Source organism: Catharus ustulatus, chromosome W, assembly GCF_009819885.2.
Source record: "Catharus ustulatus isolate bCatUst1 chromosome W, bCatUst1.pri.v2, whole genome shotgun sequence".
Taxonomy (NCBI): domain Eukaryota; kingdom Metazoa; phylum Chordata; class Aves; order Passeriformes; family Turdidae; genus Catharus; species Catharus ustulatus.
In genome coordinates, this window is record NC_046261.2 from 2582911 (window position 1) to 2608635 (window position 25725).

General features: G+C 43.1%; 1 protein-coding gene across 3 annotated transcripts in view; it reads right to left on the reverse strand.

Moving 5' to 3' along the window:
* LOC117005084 (secretory carrier-associated membrane protein 1-like) overlaps positions 1-25725 on the reverse strand; it is an 86858-nt gene that overhangs the window by 12352 nt on the left and 48781 nt on the right. Inside the window, exons 5-7 of one of the 3 annotated variants that reach the window (XM_033076337.2) lie at positions 24800-24928; positions 10139-10298; positions 3514-3615 (exon numbers count right to left, since the gene is read on the reverse strand). In XM_033076337.2, the coding sequence (XP_032932228.1) occupies positions 3514-3615; positions 10139-10298; positions 24800-24928 (391 nt within the window). The remainder of the gene's footprint in view (positions 1-3513; positions 3616-10138; positions 10299-24799; positions 24929-25725) is intronic. The other 2 variants (XM_033076339.2, XM_033076338.2) reach the window with 2 other exon arrangements.

Here is a 25725-nt window from a genome sequence, read left to right on the forward strand (position 1 = left end):
CCCACCCTTCTTCTGGTGCAAGTGCCACTAAATCTCACCCTAACATCTCCTCGCTTTAGGAGAGACTTGCAGGACTGTTAGAGGGATCCAGGAGGCCAGTAAGTACGTGCTGGCTGACATCCCTCGCCAGCTCTGTGCGTGTCCGTGGGGATTCCCAAGGGCGGTGAGGTCACAGGCCCTGGGGACCGCGCGGAGAAGCCTCCACCCTTGCAGGAACCGGGGAAGTGACACGACCCGGGGCGGGCAGACCCTGTTCCTGAGAGGGGAAAGTGTCTTTCCAGGTGCCTCTCCCACTATGGGAGGAACCTGAGAGTCCATGAGCTCCTGCAGGGTGTGAGCTGCCTGTCCCTGGAGGGCAGGGCTGCGGCACATCACCTGGGGCTGGCCGGGAGGGGTACCGAGGGCTCGGAGAGGGGAGGGGTGGGGACACCGGGCGTGTGCCTGGTCCTAGCCCGGTCCCTCCGACCTGCCTGTGTGTGAGGGGAAGGAAGCAGTTGGGCAGGCGGGGGAGGACAGCAGCACTGGGAGTAACTTGCTTTTGAGAGATTCACCTGGCACTGCTCCTGGGAAGGCCCGGAGTCTCTTTTTTCCTCTCCAGCCTCCAGCACAGCGGATCCTCAGTGTCCATCCTGGGGGCGGCAGCCGGAGGGCCCCCGGAGGTCCGGGGGAAATGAGGAGCCATCTGGCGGTCGCAGCCCAGACATGGGGGAAAGGAGCCGCCAGCGGCCGTGGCGGCCGAGCCGCAAACCGAGCTGCGCCAGCCAGCGTCGGGGGCGGGCAGGAGCGCTGGGGCCCGTGGCACGGGGCGGGCACCTGAGGCTGCGTTTAAAGGCTACGTCAGTCTGTGAAAAATGTTTGCAAACTGAGTACCTGCCAGTAATTCATTACTTTGTTGCACGCAGTGCAGCTCCTCGCTGCAAAAAAAAAAAGTGCGAGCCGTGAGCCGAGTCGCGAGGAGGAGTGGCACCACTGGAGCGCCGAGCCGCGAGGAGGGGCGGGAGCGGGCAGCCCCTGGCCAGCAGGTGCCGCACAGGGAGAGAGGGAGCGGGTGGCGCTGCGCCGCCCCAAGCCGCGGGCGGCCCCGAGCCACCCTGAACCACAGCAACCTCGAGGTATGAACCGTGGCCGCCCCAAGCCGCGGTGGCCACTAGCTGCGGTCGCCCTGAGCCCCGCCTCGCCAACCGGGGGCGGGCGGGAGTGCCGGGGCCCGTGCATGGGGAGGGCGCTTGGGACTGTGTTTAAAGGCTATGCCAATCTGTTAAAATGTTTCCAATTTGAGCACATGCCAGTAAACTCCACGATCACGGGATTCCGTTACTAATTAGTTACTTTCTTGCACGCGGCGCAGATCTTTGCTGCAAAAAAAAGTGCGCCTTATATTCCGGTGCGCCTTATTTGATCTACAAAGTTGTGAAATTTGCTGACACCCAGGGGGTGGGCCTTATAGTCCGGTGGGCCTTATAGTCCAGTGCGCCTTATGGTCGTGAAATTACTGTACGTACTTTTGCTGTAACCACACAGTGATGCTTTCTCAATTGTGATTAATATTTTTTTAAGTAGATAGTGTCAGGTTAATTAAAAGAAGAGATTGCTATATCAGTATTACTTCAAATATTTCCCCTTTCTTGAAATCTGAAACATAAACTTGAAGTCACAAAGTGCAGGTTGCCCTAATAAAAAGAACGTATTAAGATAGAAAAGATTCTTTCACCAAAAAGAACAAAAAAATTATGTCAACCCAAACAACATCAAAATTTTCTTCTACTTGTTTCAAATTGCTTTTATATCCCTTAAAAAAAATCAAAATCAAAACTGCAATTAGCATTTGATGATAATCTGGCTATTTTTCATACCACTTCACCAAGTATCCTTAAAAGTACACATGCCATACTTGGAGAGTTGATTCTCTAAAATAATTTTTTTACTTTATTCATGTCAATCAAGGTATCTATGAAAAAGCAAAATAGTGACTTTGAGAGCAAAAATAATAAACCAGGATTTTTCTTTATACTCCAGTTCTAAAGCAATGATGTTTATTTCTGTCTTATGTACACTTGGAGGTTTGCAGAAAACTACTGATACACAGAAATGTCATTACCCAGGTACATTATTGCCAGTTACTGATAGTTATCCATGCTATCAGTTGGCTACTACAACCATGCTTTTACTTAATTCAAGTTTGTTCTTTTGTTTTTTTCCAAGAAGGGTGAGTGATTCCCAATAGCTTTTCCTTGTAAAATCTTAATATTAGACCTTGAAGCTTCAAATAAAGCTATATCTACATAAAAAGTTTAAGTAAAAGCTTTTATATTTATAAGCATCAAAATGAAAACTCAACTATTACCGAATAAGAAGCTGACTTGGACAAATGAACTTTTCAACTAATATCAAAGATATAGCACTATATCTACCCAAATACATTGTTGATTAATTCTTCCAATTTTAGCAATAAATTTTTATTAGGAAGTATATTAATACCATTAGAAATAACAAATTACACAAAATACTATTCAAACAGTAAATTATTACAGCCTAAATTATTCTCAATTTTTCTAAGTTTTGCTTATTTCTTTATCCTAAATATAGAGCAAATAAGTTCTCCACACACCACTAAAAGAGGAGAGCTAATATACAAAAGAGCAGTATAAAGTGGTTGAGCTGGTTTTGGTTGTGGTAGAATTAATTTTCTTCCCAGTGGCTCGTATGGGACTGTGTTTTGGATTTGTGCTGAACATAGTGTTGATTATATAGAGATGTTTTTGTTATTGATGAGCACAGCTTGTACACAGCCAAGGACTTTGCTGCTTTTCATACTATCAAGCTGTCAAGGAAGTTGGGGGTGTGTGGGAGGAGACATAGCTGGAGCAGATGACTCCAACTGACCAAAGGGATATTCTAGACCATGTGACATCATGCTCAGTATATAAAGTGGGGAGAAGAAGGAGGAAGGGGGGGAAGAAGGAGGAAAGTTTAGAGTGATGGCATTTGTCTTCCCAAATAACCATTATGTGTGATGGGGCTCTGCTTTCCTGGAAATGGCTGAATACCTGCCCTTCCATGGGAAGCAGTGCATTGATTCCCTGTTTTGCTTTGCTTGTGTGCGTGGCTTTTGCTTTGCCTGTTAAACTGTCTTTATCTCAACCCGGGAGTTTTATAGCTTTTACCCTTCTGATTCTCTCCTGATCCCACTGGTGTGGGAGTGAGCAAGCAGCTGTGGGGGCCTTGAGGGTTGGTTGGGGTTAAACCATGACAATGGCTTAAATTGAAAGACAAAATTTTGACCAGTCTAATAACAGAAGTATCTCACACTGTTGAGATATGTTTCACATACTTTTTCTAGCTAAGAGCACTCCAAAAAAAAAAAAAATGCTTTTTTGAGTGCTAAATGTAAGAAGTCCAGTGAACACTAGATTATTTTTTCTTTTAAAAACAAGGACTGGTTTGCAGTTGCTATATCAAATATGAGTGTTTGTCTTACAGACAGTACAATGCTACAGAAAACAGAATACTCACCAGTTTCCCCATCTTTGAAATCCTGCAGCTTGAAGTACATGTATGGCAAATTGACAGATATATACAAAGAAGAACACAAAGAATCTGAATGAACTGTCACTCCTGAAAGAGGGGGGGGGGGAAATGAAAGCAGCCAGGAAATTTATTATGTTTTACAAATATTCTAGTACCAATCTAAATTTTTTTTCTGCATTAACTAAAGGAAAACTGCTTTTATATTTTGTTGATGGTGACTTGAAATATCAGTAATTCTGTGGTTTTGTAGAGTGTTTATGAGCTATTGCTACTTCTTTAATATAGTACTTTTGCCATTTGCACCTCTCACAGAGGTGAGAATAACAGCAAAATATTATTCCTTAGTGTTCTGTTTAGCACACAGCAGGGCCTCTTAGACTAAAAATACAAATTGTGCTACAATGCATAAAGAACAGAAGTCCACTCCACTTTTAGACTGAAGTTCACAGTGCTGGCATGATGGGAAGAAAATATTTTATATATAAGAAGCAATAAAAACTATTATGGAATTACTGAAATACAATGTGGATCAGAATACTGAAGCAGTTGCTGTTTAAAAACAAAATATACAAGATATGTTTGCTGTTTAAATTACTAAAATATTAGCCTGTAAAAAAACCCCAAATATAAACATACAGGCAGAATCTCAAAGACCTCAATGTATTACTATGAAAACTAATGACTGAATGATATGCTTTCTACCAAATTTTTTAAGGAACTAAAGATCACTTAAGTCACTGAACAAGAATTTGCCAGTAATAGGTTTTTCTGCAGAAGGGAATTTGTTATTTTCTATTTATTCAACAAGTTCACCCTATTTCAGCTGAACAGATGATTGAAAATTAAATATGCAAGTAGTAGTTTTCCAAACAATAAATATTCACTAAGAAATGCTAAGGATTTACTAAATCTAAAACCATGAAAAATAACATGGCACTGAACTCCACCAAATCAGGAATAATAATTTCATATAAAAGAACACTTCTAAGAGAGAGCATGCAATATTTATAATGAAAATTAAATACTATAATTTTAAAATAGTGGCAACTCTGTATTTTTAATTTATCACAATTTGTACCCACATTGTAACCAAAGTCATCAACAAAATTTAGACCAGTAAATTAAAAATACTCTTCTAATTTTTTAGCCTTAAGAATGTAAGAATTTAGTGTACAAGCAAATGCAAGTTAGACTATACAATTCCTCAAAGATGTGTAGGTACAGCAATATCTTCTTGGCTAGAAAAAAGAAACATCTCAGTCCAAAGGTTATGCTCAACTGCAATTTATGGTTATCAGTCTATCTCTAAAAAAAAATACTGCATTTAAACTGAGACTGTACCAATTCATTTCACTCTGAAAAGGAAAATTTAAAAAAAATACTCCAAGAGTATGGGAATTTAGAATGTCTACATGCTGATTTTCACAAAAAAATAAAGAGTTCAATTTTGCATTCAAACCAACCATTCTATTTTTCAAGACTAAGATACCACCTGTCAAGCTTGTAAATTTTTTCAAAATCCAGACTGCTAAAAAATAGGAAAAATACTGGAATTTAATCAATACATACCGAAGCTACTAATTTTTAAGAATACCAGCCTACTTCAATTACAGACACTACAGGTCACATAGTAACATAAGATTTTTTAAGTCTAGAGTTTTATGAAGTTCATTCGGGAAGCCAAATATTAAAGACACCCTTAACTATTAACCTGCCCATGAAGGGATACGGATTTAATGAGAATTTTTCTTAAAACTGTTATCAGCTCAATACAAAATTAAATATTTCCTACAAATACTGTCAATGGTAGAAGATATAGATAGAATCGAACAGAATATTTTCAGTTGGAAAGGACCTACAATGATTATCCAGTCCAACTGCCTGACCACTTCAGGGCTGACCAAAAGTTAAAGCATGTTATTAAGGGCATTGTCCAAATGCCTCTTGAACACTGACAGGTTTGGGGCATCAATCACCTCTCCAGGAAGCCTGTTTCAGTGTCTGACCACCCTCTCAGTAAATAAATGCTTCCTAATGTCAAGTCTGAACCTCCCCTGCCCCAGCTTTGAACCATTCCCATGCGTCCTGTCACTGGATGCCAGGGAGAAGAGCTCAGCACCTCCCTCTCCACTTCTCCTCCCCAGGAAGCTATAGAGACCCATGAGTATACCCCTCAGTTTCCTTTTCTCCAAACTAGACAAACCCAGTGTCCTCAGCTGCTCCTCACAGGACATTCCTTCCAGCCCTTTCACCAGCTTGGTTGCCCGTCTCTGGATGCATTCAAGGACTTTCACATCCTTCCCAAGTTGTGGGGCCAACTGCACACAGTACTCAAGGTGAGGACACACCAGCACTGAATACAGCAAGATCATCGCCTCTTTTGACCAACTGGTTCTACTGTGTTTGATGCCCCCCAGAATGGGGTTTGCCCTCTTGGTTGCCAGGGCTCACTGCTGACTTATACTGAGCCTGCTGCTGACCAGCACCCCCAGATTCCTTTCTGCAGGGCTGCTTTCCAGATGCTCCTCTCCCAATCTATACTTGTGCTCAGCATGACTGTCCCAGGTACAGGATCAGGCACTTGGACTAGTTAAATTTCATGCCACTGATGGTTGCCCAGTGCTCCAACCTATCTAGATCCTTCTGCAAGGCCTATTGTTCCTGAAGAGAGCCAACAGCCCCTCTCAGTTTGGTATCATCAGCAAACTTGCTAATGGTGCATTCAACTCCTGCATCCAGATAATTGATAAAAATATTGAACAGGACTGACTGGCTTTAGAATTGAACCCTGAGGAATACCACTAGTGAATAGTCACCAGGCAGATGTAGCTCCATTCACTACAAACCTTTGAGTTCTGCCCTTCCATCAGTTCTTCACCCAGCACACCGTGAACCTGCTCATCCCACAGTTGGACAACTTGTCCAGAAGGACACTGTGAGGGACAATATCAATGGTCTTACTAAAACAGAGGAAAAACTACAGTAATTTAATGATTATAAGCCGCACCGATTATAAGCCGCACTTCCGGGTGTCAGCAACTTTTTGTTCTTTGTCCATATATACGCCACGCCTGATTATAAGCCGCAAGTTACAATGCAGAGTGTGATAAAAGGTATCTATTCTATCACCATCTGTTGAGGGTGGGGGCAGTGATCCTTATCTCTGCGGCAGATACTCTGCTAATGAGTCATCCATTGAAACCAGGCGGGGCATTGTTCTTTATCTTTTCACAATCCATCCTTCCTCCAGAGAGTAATTTTCTGCTAATGGCCCATTGAGTCTCACTGTGTGACTGATAAAATTACTTCATCCCATTGGGAGATGCTCCAGCCAGGGGGAAGAGCCCAACATTTCTTACCAAAATAAAAACAGAGGTTTTGGGACACTAAGGTAGCCCATTTCTCCACTGGACTCCAGAGGAAAACCGAATTTCTGCACATCACCACTGGACCTCTGGAGGGAAACTGCACCTTCTACAGGAGCACTGCTTCAACTGAATCACATCTGTCACTGCAGGAGAACTGCAACCACCATTTAATTAAACTGCTACCAACACCCTGCCTGACAGAGTGTCAGGTTGTACTCTGACTTTGTCAGTGTTTGGAGTTTCTTTGTAGTACTGTATTTCTATTTTAATTTCCCTAGTAAAGAACTGTTATTCCTAATTCCCATATCTTTGCCTGAAAGTCCCTTGATTTCAAAATTATAAAAATTTGGAGGGAGGGGGTTTACATTCTCCATTTCAAAGAGAAGCTCCTGACTTTCTCAGCAGACACCTGTCTTCCAAACTAAAACAGTAACTTTTCGTTCTTTGCCCATATATAAGCCACACCTGATTATAAGCCGCACTTCGGGTTAGGACCAAAATTTTAGTCAAAATGGTGCGGCTTATAATCGTGAAATTACTGTACATCCACTGCCTTCCTTTCATCCACTAGGCAAGTGACATTTATCATAGAAAGATATCAAATTAGTTAAACAGGACTTTGCCTTTGTGAACCCACATTGACTGTGCCTGATGATTGCATTATTCTTTAAATGCCTTTCAATAGCACCCAGTATAATCTCCATAATTTTTCCAGGTACCAAGGCTAGACTAACAACACATCTGTAGTTCCCTGGGTCTTCTCTCATGCAGTTTTTCTAAATTGGAATAGCATTGTCTAGCTTAAGGTCAGCAGGGGCCTCCCCAGACTCCCAAGATCTTTGGTAGATTATTGAGGGATTCTGCCATAACATCTGCTAGCTCCTACAATGCCCTGGATCAGAGCCCCACAGACCGCATCAGGCCCCACAGACTTGTGAACAGTCAATTGATACAACTGGTCCCTCACAATTTCAGTGTCCACAAATGGAAAGTGACTGTTACCACACTCACAGTCCTCTGACTCAGTATTATTAATGAATAAGACAATAAAAGCATTTTATGCCTCTGCTTTTTCTTTATCCCTGTTATTCAAGTGACCATCATCATCAAGTAGCAGTCCAATGTTTTCTTTAGCCCTCCTCTTGCTATTGGCGCAATTTAAAAAGCCCTTCCTGTCTGATAAAACACTGTTCAGTTTCAATTCTAGCTCACCTTTGGCATTTCATGTCCTCTCCCTGCATATGAGAACCATGGCTGGGTAATTTTGCTGCTAAGTCTGACCTTTCTTCCAGAGAGTATACAATTTATTTTTCCTCTTGAGTTCTACAAGGAGCGCCCTGTTCTTCTGCCTCACTTGCTTGGCTTTTGACACAGTGGAATTGCCTGCTCCTGCACTTTTAAAAGGTGGTTCTTAAAAACTGACCAACATTTGTGGACTAATAAGCCCTCAAAATCAACAAACTCTGCTAGGTAGCTCCCTGAATAGTTTAGAACTCTGCTAACCTTTTTTCTCATTACACTGAAAATTTTAAACTCAACCATTTCATGGTCACTGTGGCCAAGACAACCACCAATCATTGCATCTCCCATCAGTCCTCCTCTATTCACAAACAAGTCTAGGAGGGCATCTTTCCTAGTGGGCTCCCTGAATCCTTGTGTTAAAAAGTTCTTTCACAAGCTTCAGGAATTTCCCATGTTTACAGTAATTTCACGACTATAAGGCGTACCCTTTTGACTAAAATTTTGGTCCCAACCCGGAAGTGCGCCTTATAGTCCGATGCGTCTTATATAATGTACAAAGTTGTGAAATTTTCCAACCTGTAAGTGCAAGTTGTGAGTCGAGCCGCGAGAGGGGGCGGGAGCTGGTAGCCCCCGGTCAGCAGGAGCCGCGCAGGGTGGGGGGGACCAGGCAGCCCCCAACCAGCAGGAGCCGCGCGGGGTGGGGGGGACCGGGTAGCCGTGGGCAGCCCCCGGCCAGCAGGAGCCGCATGGGGTGGGGGGGGACCAGGCAGCCCCTGGCCAGCAGGAGTTGCGCGGGGTGGGCCGGACCGGGTAGCCCCTGGTCAGCAGGAGCCTTGCGGGATGGGTGGGACCGGGCAGCCCCCGGCCAGCAGGAGCCACGCAGGGTGGGGGGGATCGGGTAGCTGCGGGCAGCCCCCGGCCAGCAGAAACCATGTGGGGAGGGAGGGAGCAGGTGGTCCCGCGTCGCCCTGATCCGAGGGTGGCCCCGTGCCGGCCCGAGCCACCACGCACCGCCCCGAGCCACAGGCGGCCCCACGCCGCCCCGAGCCTCCCCGAGCCGCGGCCGCCCTGAGCCCCGCCTCACCAGCCGGGGGCGGGCGGGAGTGCCAAGGTCCGCGCATGGGGAGGACGCTTGGGGTTGCGTTTAAAGGTTACACCAATCTGTGAAAAATGTTTGCAAATTGATCATCTGCCAGTAAACTCCACGATCGCGGGATTCCGGGATGCCGACTCCCGGAGGTGCGCCTTATAATCTGGTGCGCCTTATAGCAGTGAAATTACTGTACTTGTCACAGAAATATGGTATTCTCGGTTGATGTCTGGGAAGTTGAAATCTCCCCATAAGGACAAGGGCTACCAGTCCAGAGATTTCTCCTAATTGCCTATAGAATAACTCCTCATTGCTATCATCCTGGCTAGGCAATTGGTAGTATACACCCACTACAACATCTCCTTTGTTTTCCATCCTCCTAATTTTCACCCAGAGGCTCTCAACCACATCATCCCTAACACTAAGGGCTGTACAATCAAACATCTCCCTTACATACAATGCAACTCCTCCACCTGGCCTGCTCTGCTTGTCCCTCCTGAACAGCCTGTAGCTCTCAATTCCAGCAGCCCAGCTGTGGGACTCATTCCACCAGGTCCCACTAATACCAATGATATCATAGCTCTGGGAGTTGATGCTTTCAGTTAACCTTGCTTGTTTCACATACTATGTGAATTGATGTACAAGCATTTCAGATGCACCCTGGGACCTTCAGTGTTCTCAGGAGCTAATGGTTTTAAAATATTTTAAAGTATATTCTATGATATTCCTAACTATTGCCATCAGCATTTCAGATACAGCAATGGAATTAATGGTAATTGTTTGACTTGTTTCTAATGAAATTACATTGAAGGATTATCTTAACGATAAACAAAGAAATTCTGGAATGTTAATGCCTTTCAACAAGTGAAATATTTTTTTAAAAGATTTTAAGTCAAGCTGAAGTTCTTACCTGAAAGCTCCATAAAGTGGTCTGTACCAGCAGACAAAGGAACAAGGGGTAAAAAGCAAGAACCAGAGAATACTCAATCCAAAATCAACCCCTCTTGTAGGATCAATGTAAAACCAGGCCAAACATCCAAAGATATTAAGAAACAGTGTCACTGTATGGACTGTAGAACCATAAGCAAAGAAAAATCTTAATTAAATTATGTTCATATAATAAATTATTATAATTGTTAAAGTAATACTTAAACTGTGCATTTTCAAACATAAGCATGCTGACAATAAATCAATATAATTTCTCAGTAATATGCTGATTTTTATAGTTTTCTAAGTTTCAGGTTAAAGTAAATATTCACAACTGAAAGAAAGGAACATGAAAATTCAAGTAATATCAGGCGTATAGTAAGGAAAAAAATCAGTCATAAAATATTTTCAAACCTAAAATGAAGAAAAAAGAGGCTTTTACAGTTGCAATAAGTGCTACTTCTACAGTAATTACTGGATATTTGTACTTTTTTTAACATGCTAGTTATTTATTTTCTCTTACAATGAGGCAAGTAAATGAGTTCAGGACTGTCATCCTTAATATCACAATACAAAAAGAAAATTTTTCCAACCCCCCCCCTTTTAATGAAAAGTTCTTTGTCTTACATGTAATAGAGAAAAATTATCAGCTAAGTAAAAATGCTTCTCAGTAAAACAAGATCTGCAAGAAGCTCTTCTAGATTCTTTAATACATACTGAATACTCAAATATTTCTTATACTATTGGTCCTAAACGTCTGCTTTTTTGGTTCTCAGCTCTTAATACTGACATTTTTGCATTGGCAGTCCTTGTTACAGGTTAACTACTGAATTTCTTCTAAAGAAAATGCATTGGCATTACAACCTCATAGTTTATTTCAAATATATTTACCTCTTGGAACAAAAAAGATACAACAGTAGTAAGTAACATTACAACTACTACTTTCATGCTATCTGGCACTGTCAGGGACTGAAATGGTTCATGCCTTAAACATTGTTATGAAGTTTTGCCCATTATAGTAAAAACTGTATAAAGAAGCTACAACCACAGAAGCCTCCCTGAAGAACTTTGGATTTCGAATTAAGCCCCCTAGATAAGATAAAGAGCACTCACTACTGTTTAATCACCTCAGGTCTTGGGAAAAACAAACAAGGTTGAAGGAGAAGATGCATCCACATGAAAGCCAAAAACAGCAGAAATTCTTCCCTGGCTGAGTTTGGGGTGGAGGACACCACAGGCCATAGAAGCCAGGTTTACATAGACTCCCCCCCAAAACAAGGTGGGGGGGAGGAGGTTTCGGGTGTAACCTCTGGTCAGAGGCAGTGAGCACTCATCCTTCCTTACACAAACTGACCCAGCTGTGGAACTCCCAACCCCACAGGCCATATCCATGAGACATTTACTTAAGAGGTAGCTGAGGTGGTGTCATAATCCATCAAAGAGCCCCCGAAGTGCCACCCAGAGTAATTCCTGAAACCTTGCATCACAGGACTGCACATGATGCAACAAAACCGGAGTCTGTTGTAAGAAACAATGGAAAATTCCCCCCCTTCCCCCCCCATCCGGGAGATGCCTGGGTTTTCCGACCTAGCACAAGCCAGGGATTCTATGCTTTTTGGGAGGGACTTTCACCACCAAGATGACTAGCTGGAGAGGATCAATGGAACATCATTGGGATCCACGGATGGTGATATTTTTCTTATTCTGTCTCTGTCACTCTCTTTCTGTCCCCTCTCACCAATTTTCTATTTCTTTCTCTCTCTCTCTCTCTCATATTTACTATAAAATAAAACTCATAGTATTGACACTGGCATATGGTCTCGTTTGCACCTTAATTTGGGCAGAGGCATTTCTAAGAACTTTAATAACTGGACCATAACAGGCACGAAAGTTAGTTCTGTCAGAAAATTAACATGAATTTCTACCTTTGTTCAGCGATAACCAGTGATTCAGAAGTCATTTTGCTATATCAGAGGACAGTTTTTATCCTTGTAGACCAGGATAAAATATTTATGAATGAGAGTGGACAAGCAGCTCCTCATAGGAATGATTTATTATTTATCTCCAGATAAACATTTTAGTTATTCTACTGGAGGTTGTTAACAGAAGAATCATAGAATGATTTGGGTTAGAATGGACCTTTAAAGATCATCTAATCCAACCCCCCTGCAATGAACAGGTATCACATCCCTCTGATAATTTTGTGGTCCTTCTCTGGACCTGCACCAACAGGTTCATGTCTTTCCTGAACTGAGGAGTCCAGAGTTGGATGCAGTACTCCAGGTGAGAAGAGAGAATAGAGGGAAAGAATCACCTCCTTCGACTTGCTGATCATGCTTCTTTTGATACAGTCCAGTTGGCTTTATGGGTTGTGAGTGCAAGTTGCCAGCTCATGTCCAGATTTTGATCCATTAATATCCCCAAGTCCTATTCTGCAGGGCTGCTCTCAATCCCTTCATCCCCCAGGCTGTACTGATACCCAAGATTGCACCAATCCAGGTACAGGACCTTGCACTTGTGTTGTGGTTTAACACCAACTGGCAACTAAGCACCACACAACTGCTCGCTCACTCCCCCCCAGTGGGAAGGGGAAGAGAATCAGAAGGGCAAAAGCTAGAAAACTCATGGGTTTGAGATAAAGGCAATTTAATAGGGAAAGCAAAAGCTGCATGCACAAGAAAAGCAAAACAAGGAATTCATTCACACTTCCCATCATCAGGCAGATGTTCATCTATCTCCAGGAAATCAGGGCTCCCTCATACATAATATTTACTTGGGAAGACAAATACCATAACTGAACATTCCCCCTTCCTCCTTCTTCCCCCAGCTTTAGATGCCAAACATGATGTCATATGGTATGGAATATCCATTTTGTCAGTTAGGATCAACTGTCCCATTCGTGTCTCCTCCCAACTCTTCGTGCACTCCCAGCCTACTCAATGATGGGGTTGTACAAGGAGCAGAAAAGGCCTTGATGCTGTGTAAGCCCTGCTCAGCAGTAGCAGAAACACCTCTTTATTTTCAACCCTTTTTTCAGCACAAATTTAAAACACATCTTCATACAAGTTACTGTGAAGAAAATTAACTCTATCCCAGTCAAAACCAGCACAACTTGGCCTTGCTGAATGTTGAGGAATACATGTAGTGCAGGTAGTTCCATGTGCAAGCTGTAAATTGTGTCCTGGGTAGGAGGAAATGGTTGGAGTCCTAAGCAATGAGCCATGGACTGGTGCTGACCCTTTGCAAGCAGGGCAAACAGACCTGCTCTGGCCAGCTAGGTGTCTGGTCATCAAGAGACTGCAGGAGACAATGAACAATGAGAAGACCCCAGCCTAAATATCACCATTGGATTGGGTGCACAGACTGCAAGTGTATAAAAGCCCAGTGATTCCTTTGGTTAGGGTTCCTCCCTGTAACTGATCTCCATCCAAACACTTGAGCTATTGACCACTACTCTCTGTATGCAACCATCCAATCAACTCCTTATCCACCAAATAGTCTACCCTTGAAATCCATCTCTTTCCAATTTAGAGAGAAGGATGTTTCAGGGGACGGTGTCAAAGACTTTACAGAAGTCCAGACAGATGACATCTGTAGCCCTTCCCTTGTCCACTGATGTAGTCACTCCATCATAGAAGGTCACTAGGTTGGTCAGGCAGGACTTGCCTTTGGGAAGCTGTGCTGGTTGTCTCAAATTACGTCCCTGTCCTCCATGTGCCTTAGCAGAGCTTCTAGGAGGATCTGTTCCATGATCTTCCAGGGCACAGAGGTGAGGTTGACAGGTTGGTAGTTTCCAGGTTCCTCCTCTCTACCCTTTTTAAAGATGGGTGCAATGTTTCCCTTTTTCCAGTCACCTGGGACTTCACCTGACTGCCATGACTTTTTGAATATCATGGAGAGTGACTTGGCAACTACATCAGTCAATTCCCTCAGGACTCTGGGATGCATCTCATCAGGTCCCAAAGACTTATGTATATTAAGGTTCCTCAGGTGGCCATGAACCTGATCTTTACTTACAGTGGGAGGGACTTTGCTCCTCCAGTCCCCATCCTGCTGTCCATCCACTCAAGAGGTGTAGGAAGAGAGGTTGCCACTGAAGACTGAGGCAAAAACATTGTTGACTAACTCAGCCTTCTCCTCATCTGTTGTTACCAGTTTGCCAGCCTTGTTCATTGGGGGATACACTTTCTTTGACTTTCCTTTTCTGGCTGACATACCTGTAGAAGTCCTTCTCACTATTCTTTGTGCCCCTTGCTAAATTTAGCTCCAGTTGTGCCTTGGTCTTCCTGATCCCATCCCTATGCAACTGGACTGTGTCCATATACTCTTCAGAGGATACCTGTCCTTGCTTACCCTGCCTGGGCATTTCCTTCCTGTCCTTTAGTTTGATCAGAAGATCTTGACTTATCCTTGCTGGTCTCTTGCCTTCCTTGCCTGATTTCTTATACTTGGGGATCAAGAGATCTTTTGCTCTACAGAGAGAATCCCTAAAGATCTGTCAGCGCTGTTCTGCTCCCTTGTCCCTGAGGGTAGTTTCCTCAGGGGTCCTCTTGACTAACTCCTTGAAGAGCTGCAAGTTTGCTTTCCTAAAATTACAGGTCCTAATGTTACTCTTCACCAGACCCATATCCCTAAGGATTGAGAATTCCACCAGTGCATGATGACTGCAGCCCAGGTTTCCTCCAATCTTGATATCTCTGATTACCTCACTTGTGTCTGTGACCATCAGATCCAGTATCTCATCCCCTCTGGTAGCACTGTCTATTATCTGGCTCAAAAAAGTTGTCCTCCATGCATTCCAAGAGTCTCCTAGATTGCCTACAGTTCACTGTGCTACTTTCCCAGCAGATGTCAGGGTAGTTGAAGTCCCTCAGCAGGATGAGACCTTGAGAGTATGATGTCTCCTGCAGCTGGAGCAAGAAGGCTTTATCAATAGGCTCCCCTTGATTGGGCAACCTGTAGTAAACATCAACAAGGTTCCCTTTGTTGCCTCGGTCTCCGATTCTTACCCATAAGCTTTTGATCTGCTCATGGCTGTTCTTTGGAGACATCTCTTCAAAGTCTATGCATTTCTTGAAAAAGAGGCCAACCCCTCCATCCCTCCTTCCTCTCCTGTCCCTTTTGAGCAGCCTGTAGCCATCAATAGTTGCTTCATCCCACCAAGTGTCAGTAATGACAACAAGGTCATAACTTTCTAGCATCACGGTGGCTTCTACCTCCTGTTTCTTTGCCCATGCTGTGTGCATTGGCGTAAAGGCACCTCAGGTGGGCTGTCAACTATGTCACCTTCCTAGAGAAACACCCCTTAATTCCTTTGAGACAATTCACTGGTATTTCCCTGTTGGGTCTTATTACCTCAGGAGCCCCTAAATGTTGTTTACAAATTAATAATAACAGAAAAGTTATTACTCAGCTAACAAAAGATATTAAAAGACTAGCACAAGTCCCAGTTAAAAAATGAAATTACATCCTTCAAAGATATTAGTAAAATCAATTGTTTAATACAGTCTGGTGAAAAAAAGCAGAACTCATATTATGGTGTTCAGTACTAAAGTTACCATTTTTGCCATGTCTAATTCCATGTCTATTTCCATGTTTTACTTGATAATTCAAGACATGCAAATTTCAGCCATCCCCATCGATCCCGAACTTGCCATCTCAGAAAAAACTCTCAAACTAATAATATAAGCTAAAAATAATAAGGAACAGACCCCTGCACAAAAAAACACTAGCTCAATTTAAAAAAACAGACATGAATCAATGAAGCAAAAAAGAAGATGGGGGATTGTGAGATGTTACATAGTGATTCGTGTCATTATGAAAATACACCATGGGATCAATATAAACAAGAATACCAAATCCAAAGTAAAACATGGACATGAGGCACAGGAAAATCTAATGATTTCATTATATTTGTTTAAACCACTTTGCTGTAAGTTATTAGTTGTTTAGTTTTATGTGTTTTTATCATTTTGTCACTATAATTATTAATTTTATCCACTTTTATGTATAAGGAAAACACGGGTTTGTGTGGACATGAGCAGACTTGTCACTACTGTTGCCTGCTCACTAGGAGTGTAACCTGACAACATGTTCAAGCCTTGTTCAGACCTAGTGGAAGCTTGTAGCCACTGCTGTTTGAGTGCTGGATAACATGTTAACACTTGCTCAGACTTGTACCCCAGCACAGTGGGCATGTCACAGTCCACCAAGAAACTGCCTATAAAAGGGGCAGTGACCAAAGGTGAGATGGACGTGTTGGAGGAGCGCAGACTCCCCGTGTCCCCAGTGCTGCTTGCCTGTTCCTTATCAACAAACTAATAAATTGCCTTATTGAGTGACCTACTCGATTTTGCTGAGTAATTTATAACACCCACGTGCAGAGAGACACCCGAACTTGCAGCATGTGGAGATCCTAAAAGGCATTCCTCAGTTAGAGAGACATAAGGGTCTTCCCTCATAGCAAACCTCTGTTCTGTTCTCTGGTCAGCCCCATGCCCCCTCTCCCTGTCCCTCAGTCTTTGGTCACTCCCATCCTGTTTCCCTGTTGGCCCTCATGCCCTAACCCAACCCTTGTGACACCCCCATGTCCCCTGGTAATTGGTCTCTGATGCTTCTTCCCCCGCCCTGCTCATCCCATGTACTTAACCCAGACCCTCAGATCAGGTCTTTGCCTTTGCTTCTGAACCCTGAACTGTGCACACACGTGGCTGAAATAAACATCTCTGTAAAACCCCTGCAAAGGCCCTTCCTGCTTCTTTACCTGCTATCACCCCAAGCAACACCCAGATCGCAACAGCACCACAGCACCCCCTGCAGCCCCAGGGAAATCAGTGCACCAGCCCTGCCCAGCTGGAAGCCAACAGCGCCCCTGCCAGCTGCGACCATAACTACACTGAAGGGGAAAGTGCCTGCAACCAAAAGAAGGCTGTTGATGGGTCTGGTTTTGTTTGTTGTTGTTACCATTGTTGTTGGTTGTTTGCCTTGTTATACATATACACACTAGTAAAGAACTGTTATTCATTTTCCCATATCTTTGCCTGAAAGCCCCTTGATTTCAAAGTTATAATAATGCAGAGGGAAGGGGGTCATATTTTCCATTCCAAGGGAGGTTCCTGCCTTTCTTTGCAGCCACCTGTCTTTCAAACTGAGCCAGTAACCCAAGCCTCGGGAAGGAAGCAGAGGTCTAAGAGGTCTGTCCAGCATATTGGACCCTCTGTTCCCTTCAGAAGGAGTCACCTACAACTATAACCCATCTTTTCTTCCTTGCGGAGGTGGTTGTGATATAGGGGGTAGACATTTCTGACCTTGATGTAGACGGATTATCATCAATTGACTGACCTTCCCCAGATCCAGAGCCTCATCATACCTGTTGTATAGAAGCACTTGGGAAGGCAAGGTAGGGAGTTTGCCTGCCATCCTGAGCATAACTTGCCTCCATTCACTCCTTTCCTTTAAGTTATTGCCTTCTGCCTGGGGAGGGGAAGATACAGGATCCCCTTGTTCTTGTGGGGTTTTCTGGTGGATGTTCCTGTTTCTTTCTCAGGGAGGGCAGAGTATGGTTCTGTCAGTCTGTCTCTTTCTCAGACTCCCTGATGCTCCTTAACATTTCTACTTCCTCTCATAGCTCTGCCATCAGGCTGAGCAGATCTTCTATTTGGCCATACCTCACGCTGGTGTTCTCACTAGTGCTATCATGTACTAGTGAAAGCCTCTGGCATGTCCTACAGTCTGAGACCTGGGTGGCTACAAGTTTTTGTGGGAGCACTGTCTGGACTGCTACATCAGTTCTGGTGAGTGCAGAGGACATAGCCTTCTGCTATGTGGATACCACAGATAAGCTCCTTCTGGGAGGGTGATGACCACCAATTGAATGGACTTTTTGAGGTGGTGGGATGACAGCATCCTTCCTACGCACCCTTCCATGCAAACTGTCACACAAATTACAGTAATTTCACAACTATAAGGCGCACCCTTTTGACTAAAATTTTTCCCGGAACCCGGAAGTGCGCCTTATAGTCCAGTGCACCTTATCTGATGGACAAAGTTCAAAAAATTTGCCTACCCGGAAGTGAGAGCTGCGAGCCACGGGGGGAGCCAGCAGGGCCATGGTTGCAAGGTGGAGGCGGGGCAGAGTGGCGGCGGGCATGCCCCGGCCCCATGCAGGCAGAGCCGCCCCTCCAGAGGCATGCCCCGGCCCCGTGGAGGCGGCACAGCCCCTCCAGAGGCAACCCTGGCCCCGTGCAGGCAGAGTTGCCCCTCCAGAGGCACGCCCCGGCCCCGTGCAGGTGGAGCTGCCCCTCCAGAGGCGCCCCCTGGCCCCATGGAGGCAGCACATCCCCTACACAGGCACCCCCCGGCCCTGTGGAGGCGGCACAGAGGGGTGGCGGCCACAGCCTGGCCCCGGAGAGGCGGCACAGAGGGGCTGCGGGCATGCCCCGGCCCCGCCGGGTACAGGTGGGCTCGGGGGCCAATGGCTGCCGGGTTGAGGTGGCGCCTCGTCCAGTAACCGCATGGAGGGAGCTGGGGGCGGAGCCTCATTGCAAAAAAGAGTGTCCCCTATAGTCCGGTGCACCTTATCTGATCTACAAAGTTGCAAATTTTGCCTATTCCCAGGGGGTGTGCCTTATAATCCGGTGCGCCTTATGGTCGTGAAATTACTGTACCACAGCACACCGTGTTCACTAGCACTCCTTAGGCTGTTTTTTATAGGTGTGGGGGTGTGTGCGAGACCTGAAAGATTGATGTCTCCAGACATTTTGGGATGCATGTGCGTGGGGGAAGGAGCAGGTCGGACCTTGTGCTGATGAGGCAGTGCAGTATCATACAGTAACCCAAAGACAACTGCCCTATACCCCCCACGCCTAGAGCCTGTATCCCAGCCTGGCAGTGGCTGTCAATCATGGCACACCAGAGGCAGTGCTCCATACCTGCCCTTGGAGCCTCTAACCCAGCTCCTAAGTGGCCAAATGACCAGAAGTCCAACCTGGGGGAAGGGCTCAGGAAGGTCAAGGGGTATTTAAGGCTGAACATGAGGCAAAGCATATGTTTAGACCCTACCACTTCTTGGAGTTTCTATCATCATTGGAATCCAGGAGTTGGTCCCTTTATGTGTGCCTTTCTGTATCTTTTTCTTTCTCTCCTTTTCCTTCTTCTAATTCCCTCTTCTTTGCATTCTTGAGTAACTTGAAATTGAATGGGTCTAACATTTGCTAAGTTGAATTGGTCAAGTTAATGCTTCGAGAAGTGTTTTATATTGATTGAATGTTACACTAAATCTTTTGCCAAAGTTTATTTTATTTTTCTTAAGTTGTCAGTAAAGTCTTTTGTGTTATTTTGACCTCTTGAAAATATCTTGTCAGTATTTCTCCCATGCATCTAACTCAGAGTACATGAACAACCGTAAGCCCTTTTAAAAGTCTCGTGAAGCGAGTTATTTGAAGCCTTACGCCCAAGCCTCACAAGAGCTGCAGGCTCAGGGTGGCTCTCTCTGCTGCCCTGGCATTTCCCTGCCTCAGGAAACCCCCTTGTACACCAGGATCTGCCTTGGCTCCTGAGCAGTTCCCCTTGGTTTTGACTGTAAAGAACTGGCAAGATAACAAATATTCTGAAAAATGCTCTTCAAAGATCTTTGCTTCCTCCTTATCTAGTACTTAAATAAGCCCCAAATCAACTTAGTGGAAAAAAATCTTAAAGTAAAATACCCACATCAATACATAAAGGGCTAAAGGAACTCAAAACACAATTCCCTCAAACAAATCGTATTATCCTTCAAGAGTCACCAGAAACAGAAAACTTCATATTTTTAAGCAAAGAACATTTAATGTATCTACAACTTAACACTGCTCCAAGAGGTTTGGAAAGCAACTAATTTCAGAATTTGTATGTGCCTGCTACATAAAGCCCAATAAAGGATATAAATCCAAATTCCTGCCTTCTTTTGATGAATATGAAAAAGCTTACTAAGGGGTATTCTCACTTTTTCTAGTCAATGCTGGAAAATAGGGAGATGCCCTAGATTAACAGAAATGTCCCCATTCTGAAGGAGTTTGACCTTTCCAAAATTATTACTTTTTTTTGCAATTGCAGTTACAAAAACAGGACACATTTTAAAAGCATACCATCACTGCAGAAGAGGGTTGAAGAAACATCTCACCCACTACTGATACTTACTAGTACAATAACCCTGGCAACATAGGGGTCTACTTCACTACTGTCACAGAGAATCTAAATCATAGAAGCTGAGTATTAGCAAGCTACAGATGAAGATAGGAATTCAATGACAATTCACCCTTCACTCGATTCACCCTTCTCTGTACCTGCTGCAAGCCAATGCCTTCACTAAGTGATATAGATAAGCTTTGCAGTTGTATGAATACACAAGTGTTTTCATGTTCAGGGTAATGGTTTAAATACCTTCCACCTACTTGTCTCTTCAAATTTAACAGCGATACAAGTTTTTAGAGATAATGACCACCTGAGAGCTGAAATGATCTAAGGCTTTAGCAGAAGTCTGCATCATGCAATGTCTATATTGCAATAATTTCACAGCTATACCAATACAGCACTCAGTGTGAAGCGATCTAAGAAAACCTGATCCTAGTTCAGCTGTGGAAGCAGGTGAGGTCAAAAAAACATCACTCGTGAGTTGCTCTAGAAGAACAATATATTCTGAAACAAGCTTAGATCAGCACAGAACACAGGACATACTACCAAAAAATGTGAAAGTATTTTTTTAACTCTACATGGTACATTAGGACTTCAGCTAAAATACTGGACATAGTCCACATTCTCCAGTTCTTGATGCTGCACATTAAAAAGCCCATAATAATATGGAGTAGATCAAGTGTCAAATCTGTAAAAGCAACAAAAAAACAGATCTCTAGAAAACATGATGTACAAAGAAAGGCTGAGGGAACTATACTAATTTAGACAAAAGATGATGGTAAATGAGCATAAATGTATTGAAACAGCACCCTGTGCCTCGCCTGCTCCCCAAATACCCTGCAGAGCTGGTCTGGGATGCTGTTTCATGTAGAACGGTCGAGATATTAGAGGTTCTTTATCCCAGGGTTGATATTCTGTTTTATTCTTAGGCTTCCATGTGAGCAGAGCGGGAGAGGAGGATAAAAAGAGGAAGTCCAGACCCGGGTACAGGTTTTTCTATGGGTCAGGAAAGGGGAGGGGTCAGCCTTGGCTTCAGGCCAATCCCATCACAGGGGTCAGTCCATTGGTCTTGCAGGGGTTACAGGGTTAAAGGGACATACCATTCTTAAAGCAGTAGGGTATTGGGTTACAACAATGTATCTCCATAACAGTGGACAAAACAGGGAATATAAATCACAGGAAGGGAAAAATTAAATTATATAATGGAAACACTTTCTAAAGATAAAGATGACAACACACTAGAACAGGCTTGGGGGAGTTTATGAAGTGTCCATCCTTCTGGAGGTTCTCAGGAACAGGCAAAACAAACATCAACAGTTATATGTACTATTGATTGCATCCTTAGACAGAAAATAGTTAGAAAACAGGTTTTTCAGCCAAAAAATATTTGGTGTCAGATATCAGTCAAGAGACACTTCCTTAGTAACACCATACAAAGATCTAAAAAGTAGTGCCTGATGTACAGAGCCAGGCAAACTGCTGTTCTACCTGCAAGCAACTAAAACAGCAGTAGCTGCAAAAACAAGATAGTATAGAAAAGCTCCACTGGCAGCTGACAGAAGCCATTGATAATTGATTGCTGTAGTTCACAAAAACACGGGAGCAGTCAGTCAGTTAAAAAGAGAAAAGCTCTCCCCAGGGAAAGAAAAACCAAAAAAAATTGTGCAAAGAGAAAACCACATCAAGGAATCTAAAAACTATGATTTCAGATACAAATAGAGAAAAGATGTATGAATTCACAGAATAGGGATACAAACACAGATAAAGAGCATTTAGATATGAAGCAGGAAAATTTCCTCAGATACATACAGACCAAGACTAAAGATATAAAAATTACTACCAACCAAAGCAACACCCAAAAAATGAAAATTCAATAAAAAGGTGTGTTCTTAGGGCTGCTAAAAAAGGAAGAGAAAAAACTAACCTACTTTACAAAGTGTTGAGCAGGCAGATTTATCCAAACGTGATTATGTTCACAGACCCCTAGACCTTATAAAATCTAGGAACTTCTGGAAGAGGAAATAAAATGTAGGGTAGAGTAACAAGGAGAAGCAGGTTGGTTTGCTATGGTAATGAGTTCCTCCACTGAGGCAGCAAAGCAACTCTAATGATATACAATCCAAATCCCATAGAAATAAAAATCACAAGGATTGATTCAACAGCTAGCTCTAAGGCACAAAGTTCTATACTCAGTCTTTTAATTTTTTTAGCCTGAAATAGATTTTGTCTTTCTTTTCCTTTATTATGCCCTTTCCTATCTTTCCTTCCTGAGTAATCCCTAAGTCAGAGCACAAAAGCTAAAGAAGGAAAAGAACAAGAGGACTCAGTTAAAAATCTCAGTCTACCTGGAAGAAAATGTCATGTTAGTATAAGAGCACACCTCATATACACTTTGAAATACTATAATATCACTGCTTCCTTTATTTACTGACATAAGAAGGAAAAAGAAAAACAGTATTAATATTCCAATTCTCGCTGCCCAACTTCACCTTGTGTTTGAAACATACGGCACTTTTTAGAATTCAGTCCAGCAAATGACCAGAATTAGTACAGTAAATTCACGAATACAAGCCGCACTGAGTATAAGCCGCATCGCCGGGTGTTGGCAAACATTTTGCTTTTTGTCCATAAATAAGCCGCACCTGAGTATAAGCCGCTCTGTCGTTCGCAGCGAGGACCTGCGTGCAACAAAGTTGCCAATTAGTAACAGAACCGCGGCAGGGTGGGGTTTACTGGTTTGGTTCGGGTCATGAGGGCTCGGGGTTGCCAACAGGGTTGGGTGGCCCAACTCGGCGCTGCCGCTCGGCAGGGCCACTCGGGGCCGGCCGCCACCACTACTGGGCTCAGTCACCCCGGCCCGGTGCTGCCCCGCGGCGGCGGGGGGGCACAGAGCCCGCCGGCACCTGTGGCGGCGATGGGAGCCGGGGATGTAGCCTGTCTGTTCCTGCGGCGGCGGCACGCGGGCACGGGAGCCCCCCGAGCCGCGGGGCCAAGCAGGAGAGAGTTGCCCCTGCTTCCCCCGAGCTGCGGGGCCAGCAGGAGAGAGCTGCCCCTGCTTCCTCCGAGCCACGGGGCCAGCAGGAGAGAGCTGCCCCTGCTTCCCCCGAGCCGCGGGGCCAGCAGGAGAGAGCTGCCCCGCCTTTCCCACCCCCTGTGCTGCCTGCACAAAGCAGCTCCACCCGCCGCGCAACAGAGTAACCAATTTGTAACAACCGCGTAAATGCAGGGTTTTACTGGCAGGAGTTTGACTTTGCAGTTTGCACTGACTTGGTTTGCACTCCCAGGGTTGAAAATGTCAGAAAATTATTCACATATTGGTCGCACCTGAATATTAGCCGCATTTCCGGTATGGGAGTAAAATTTTGGTCAAAACAGTGTGGCTTGTATTCGTGAAATTACTGTAACTATCCTAGAATTTTGGAGCATTTGATCTTAGATTTAATATAAAATTTAAACATGTGTCAGATTTAAGATTGATTAGTCCCACCTTCTACGGTGAATCCAGTTGCTTAAACATTAATAATCCAACAGTGAATATAAAAAGCTATGGATTACTATGAAGTGGAATTCACTTGTTTCAATGCTGACTGCTTATTTTACGTTTTTCAATGACATGGTTCAATCACAGTAATATGATTACCAGATTAACAGGCAAAATTATGCAGATTTGAAAAAAAAATACAGAAGAGTTCTGAAATTTGCATCCCCTTAATTATGATAAAAATACGTTAATGGCATCAAAGCACCTAAATCTTTGGAATTTCATCAGTCTCAGAGTATTTATTAGGCGTTCATCACACTGAACAATGCAGAAGGAACAAATGTCATGGCATTTGTACATTTGGTTTATTCAGCATTTCTCCAGTCAAAATATAGCACCTGAATGAGAGCAAAATGAACCCTACAAATACTGTAGAGTATTTTTGTTGTACAAAGGACATTCATAATATGGACTGATTCTTCAGCTAACTTAATTTACACTAATTTTTAAAACAGACTAAAATTATATTGTCTCCACAACAGACTAAAATTATGTTAAACCATATAAAACTGTTATTATAAAGCAAATGGATATTGCACTTCTTAAACTCAGTCTATTAACACTGTGAATTATACTTTTTAATACATAAGCTGATTGAAAAAACAATAAAATTATTTCTAGATTAATAAATGGTCATAGTTAATTTTACAAAACCATTTAAAAAATTTACATTTACAAAAATATTTAAAACAGAAAACTGTGCTATACTATAACCAATCTGCCTTAGGGTAATTGTCCTCCTCTTTTCCTACGGAAATTTCTATTAAATAATCCAATACATTTAAAAATGAAGCTAACAAAAAGATTTCATTTCAACATTTGACTTCTGAACTTAAAAAAAATTCTCATTACAGATATTGTAAAAGCCAAAGTAGCGGGTATGTATAATCAAGTTCAAATATGCACTTTGCTTTTTCTTTAAAATAAAATACTTACACATCCACAAATAGTACATAATCTTTACTGTCTTCTGGAATTCTACTGGAATGTCTACAGAAAAGTCTTGGTAGAAACATGGACCTACTGGAAAATTATCAGGAAGAGGTGGCCAGTTATTTTTTCTACCTGTAAATCAGAAAGAAAAACAGGAAAAAAAGGTGCTTTATAATAGAGTTTTAATCTCTGTATACCAGAAAGAGATGCATTTGGAGTTGTTAAAATTGTTTTATACATAAATTTCACAAGTGTATATATAACTTTGGCTACCAAAACCCCAAAGTTTTATTAGCAATCCTCACACAACACTAAAAATAAACTTCAGAAATAAAATACAATGAAGTACAAGACGGATCAAGGAAAGTACAATATTTTATCTATGTAAAAGAATAATCAGGCATCTGACAGTTCCTATAAATTAATGAGAAAAGAGAATTCTTCACAAAACAATTTTTCAGAGTTCATTGACTTTTAAATGCACATTTCTCTAAGTCCCATCATACTCTCATACTTTGTAGAACACAAAGATTGGGGACTGAAAAACATTCTTCATTCTCAGAATCCTCATATTTGTAACACCTGGATATCTGTAACAGTTCCTAATACACTTGACAGTCAAAGTTTTACCTAAAAGCCCATAAGCATGAAGAAAAGCAGCTATTTAAATGGTGTAAACTACTTTTTTTTTTTTTTTGTTACAAGAAGATGCCCTACAGAATCAATATATTTTGATATACAGTAATTTCACGAATACAAGCCGCACTGAGTATAAGCCGCATCTCTGGGTGTTGGCAAATATTTCGTTCTTTGTCCATAAATAAGCCGCACCCGAGTATAAGCCGCTCTGTCGTTCGCAGTGAGGACCCGCGTGCAACAAAGTTGCCAAATAGTAACAGAACCGCGGCAGGGCGGGGTTTACTGGCTTG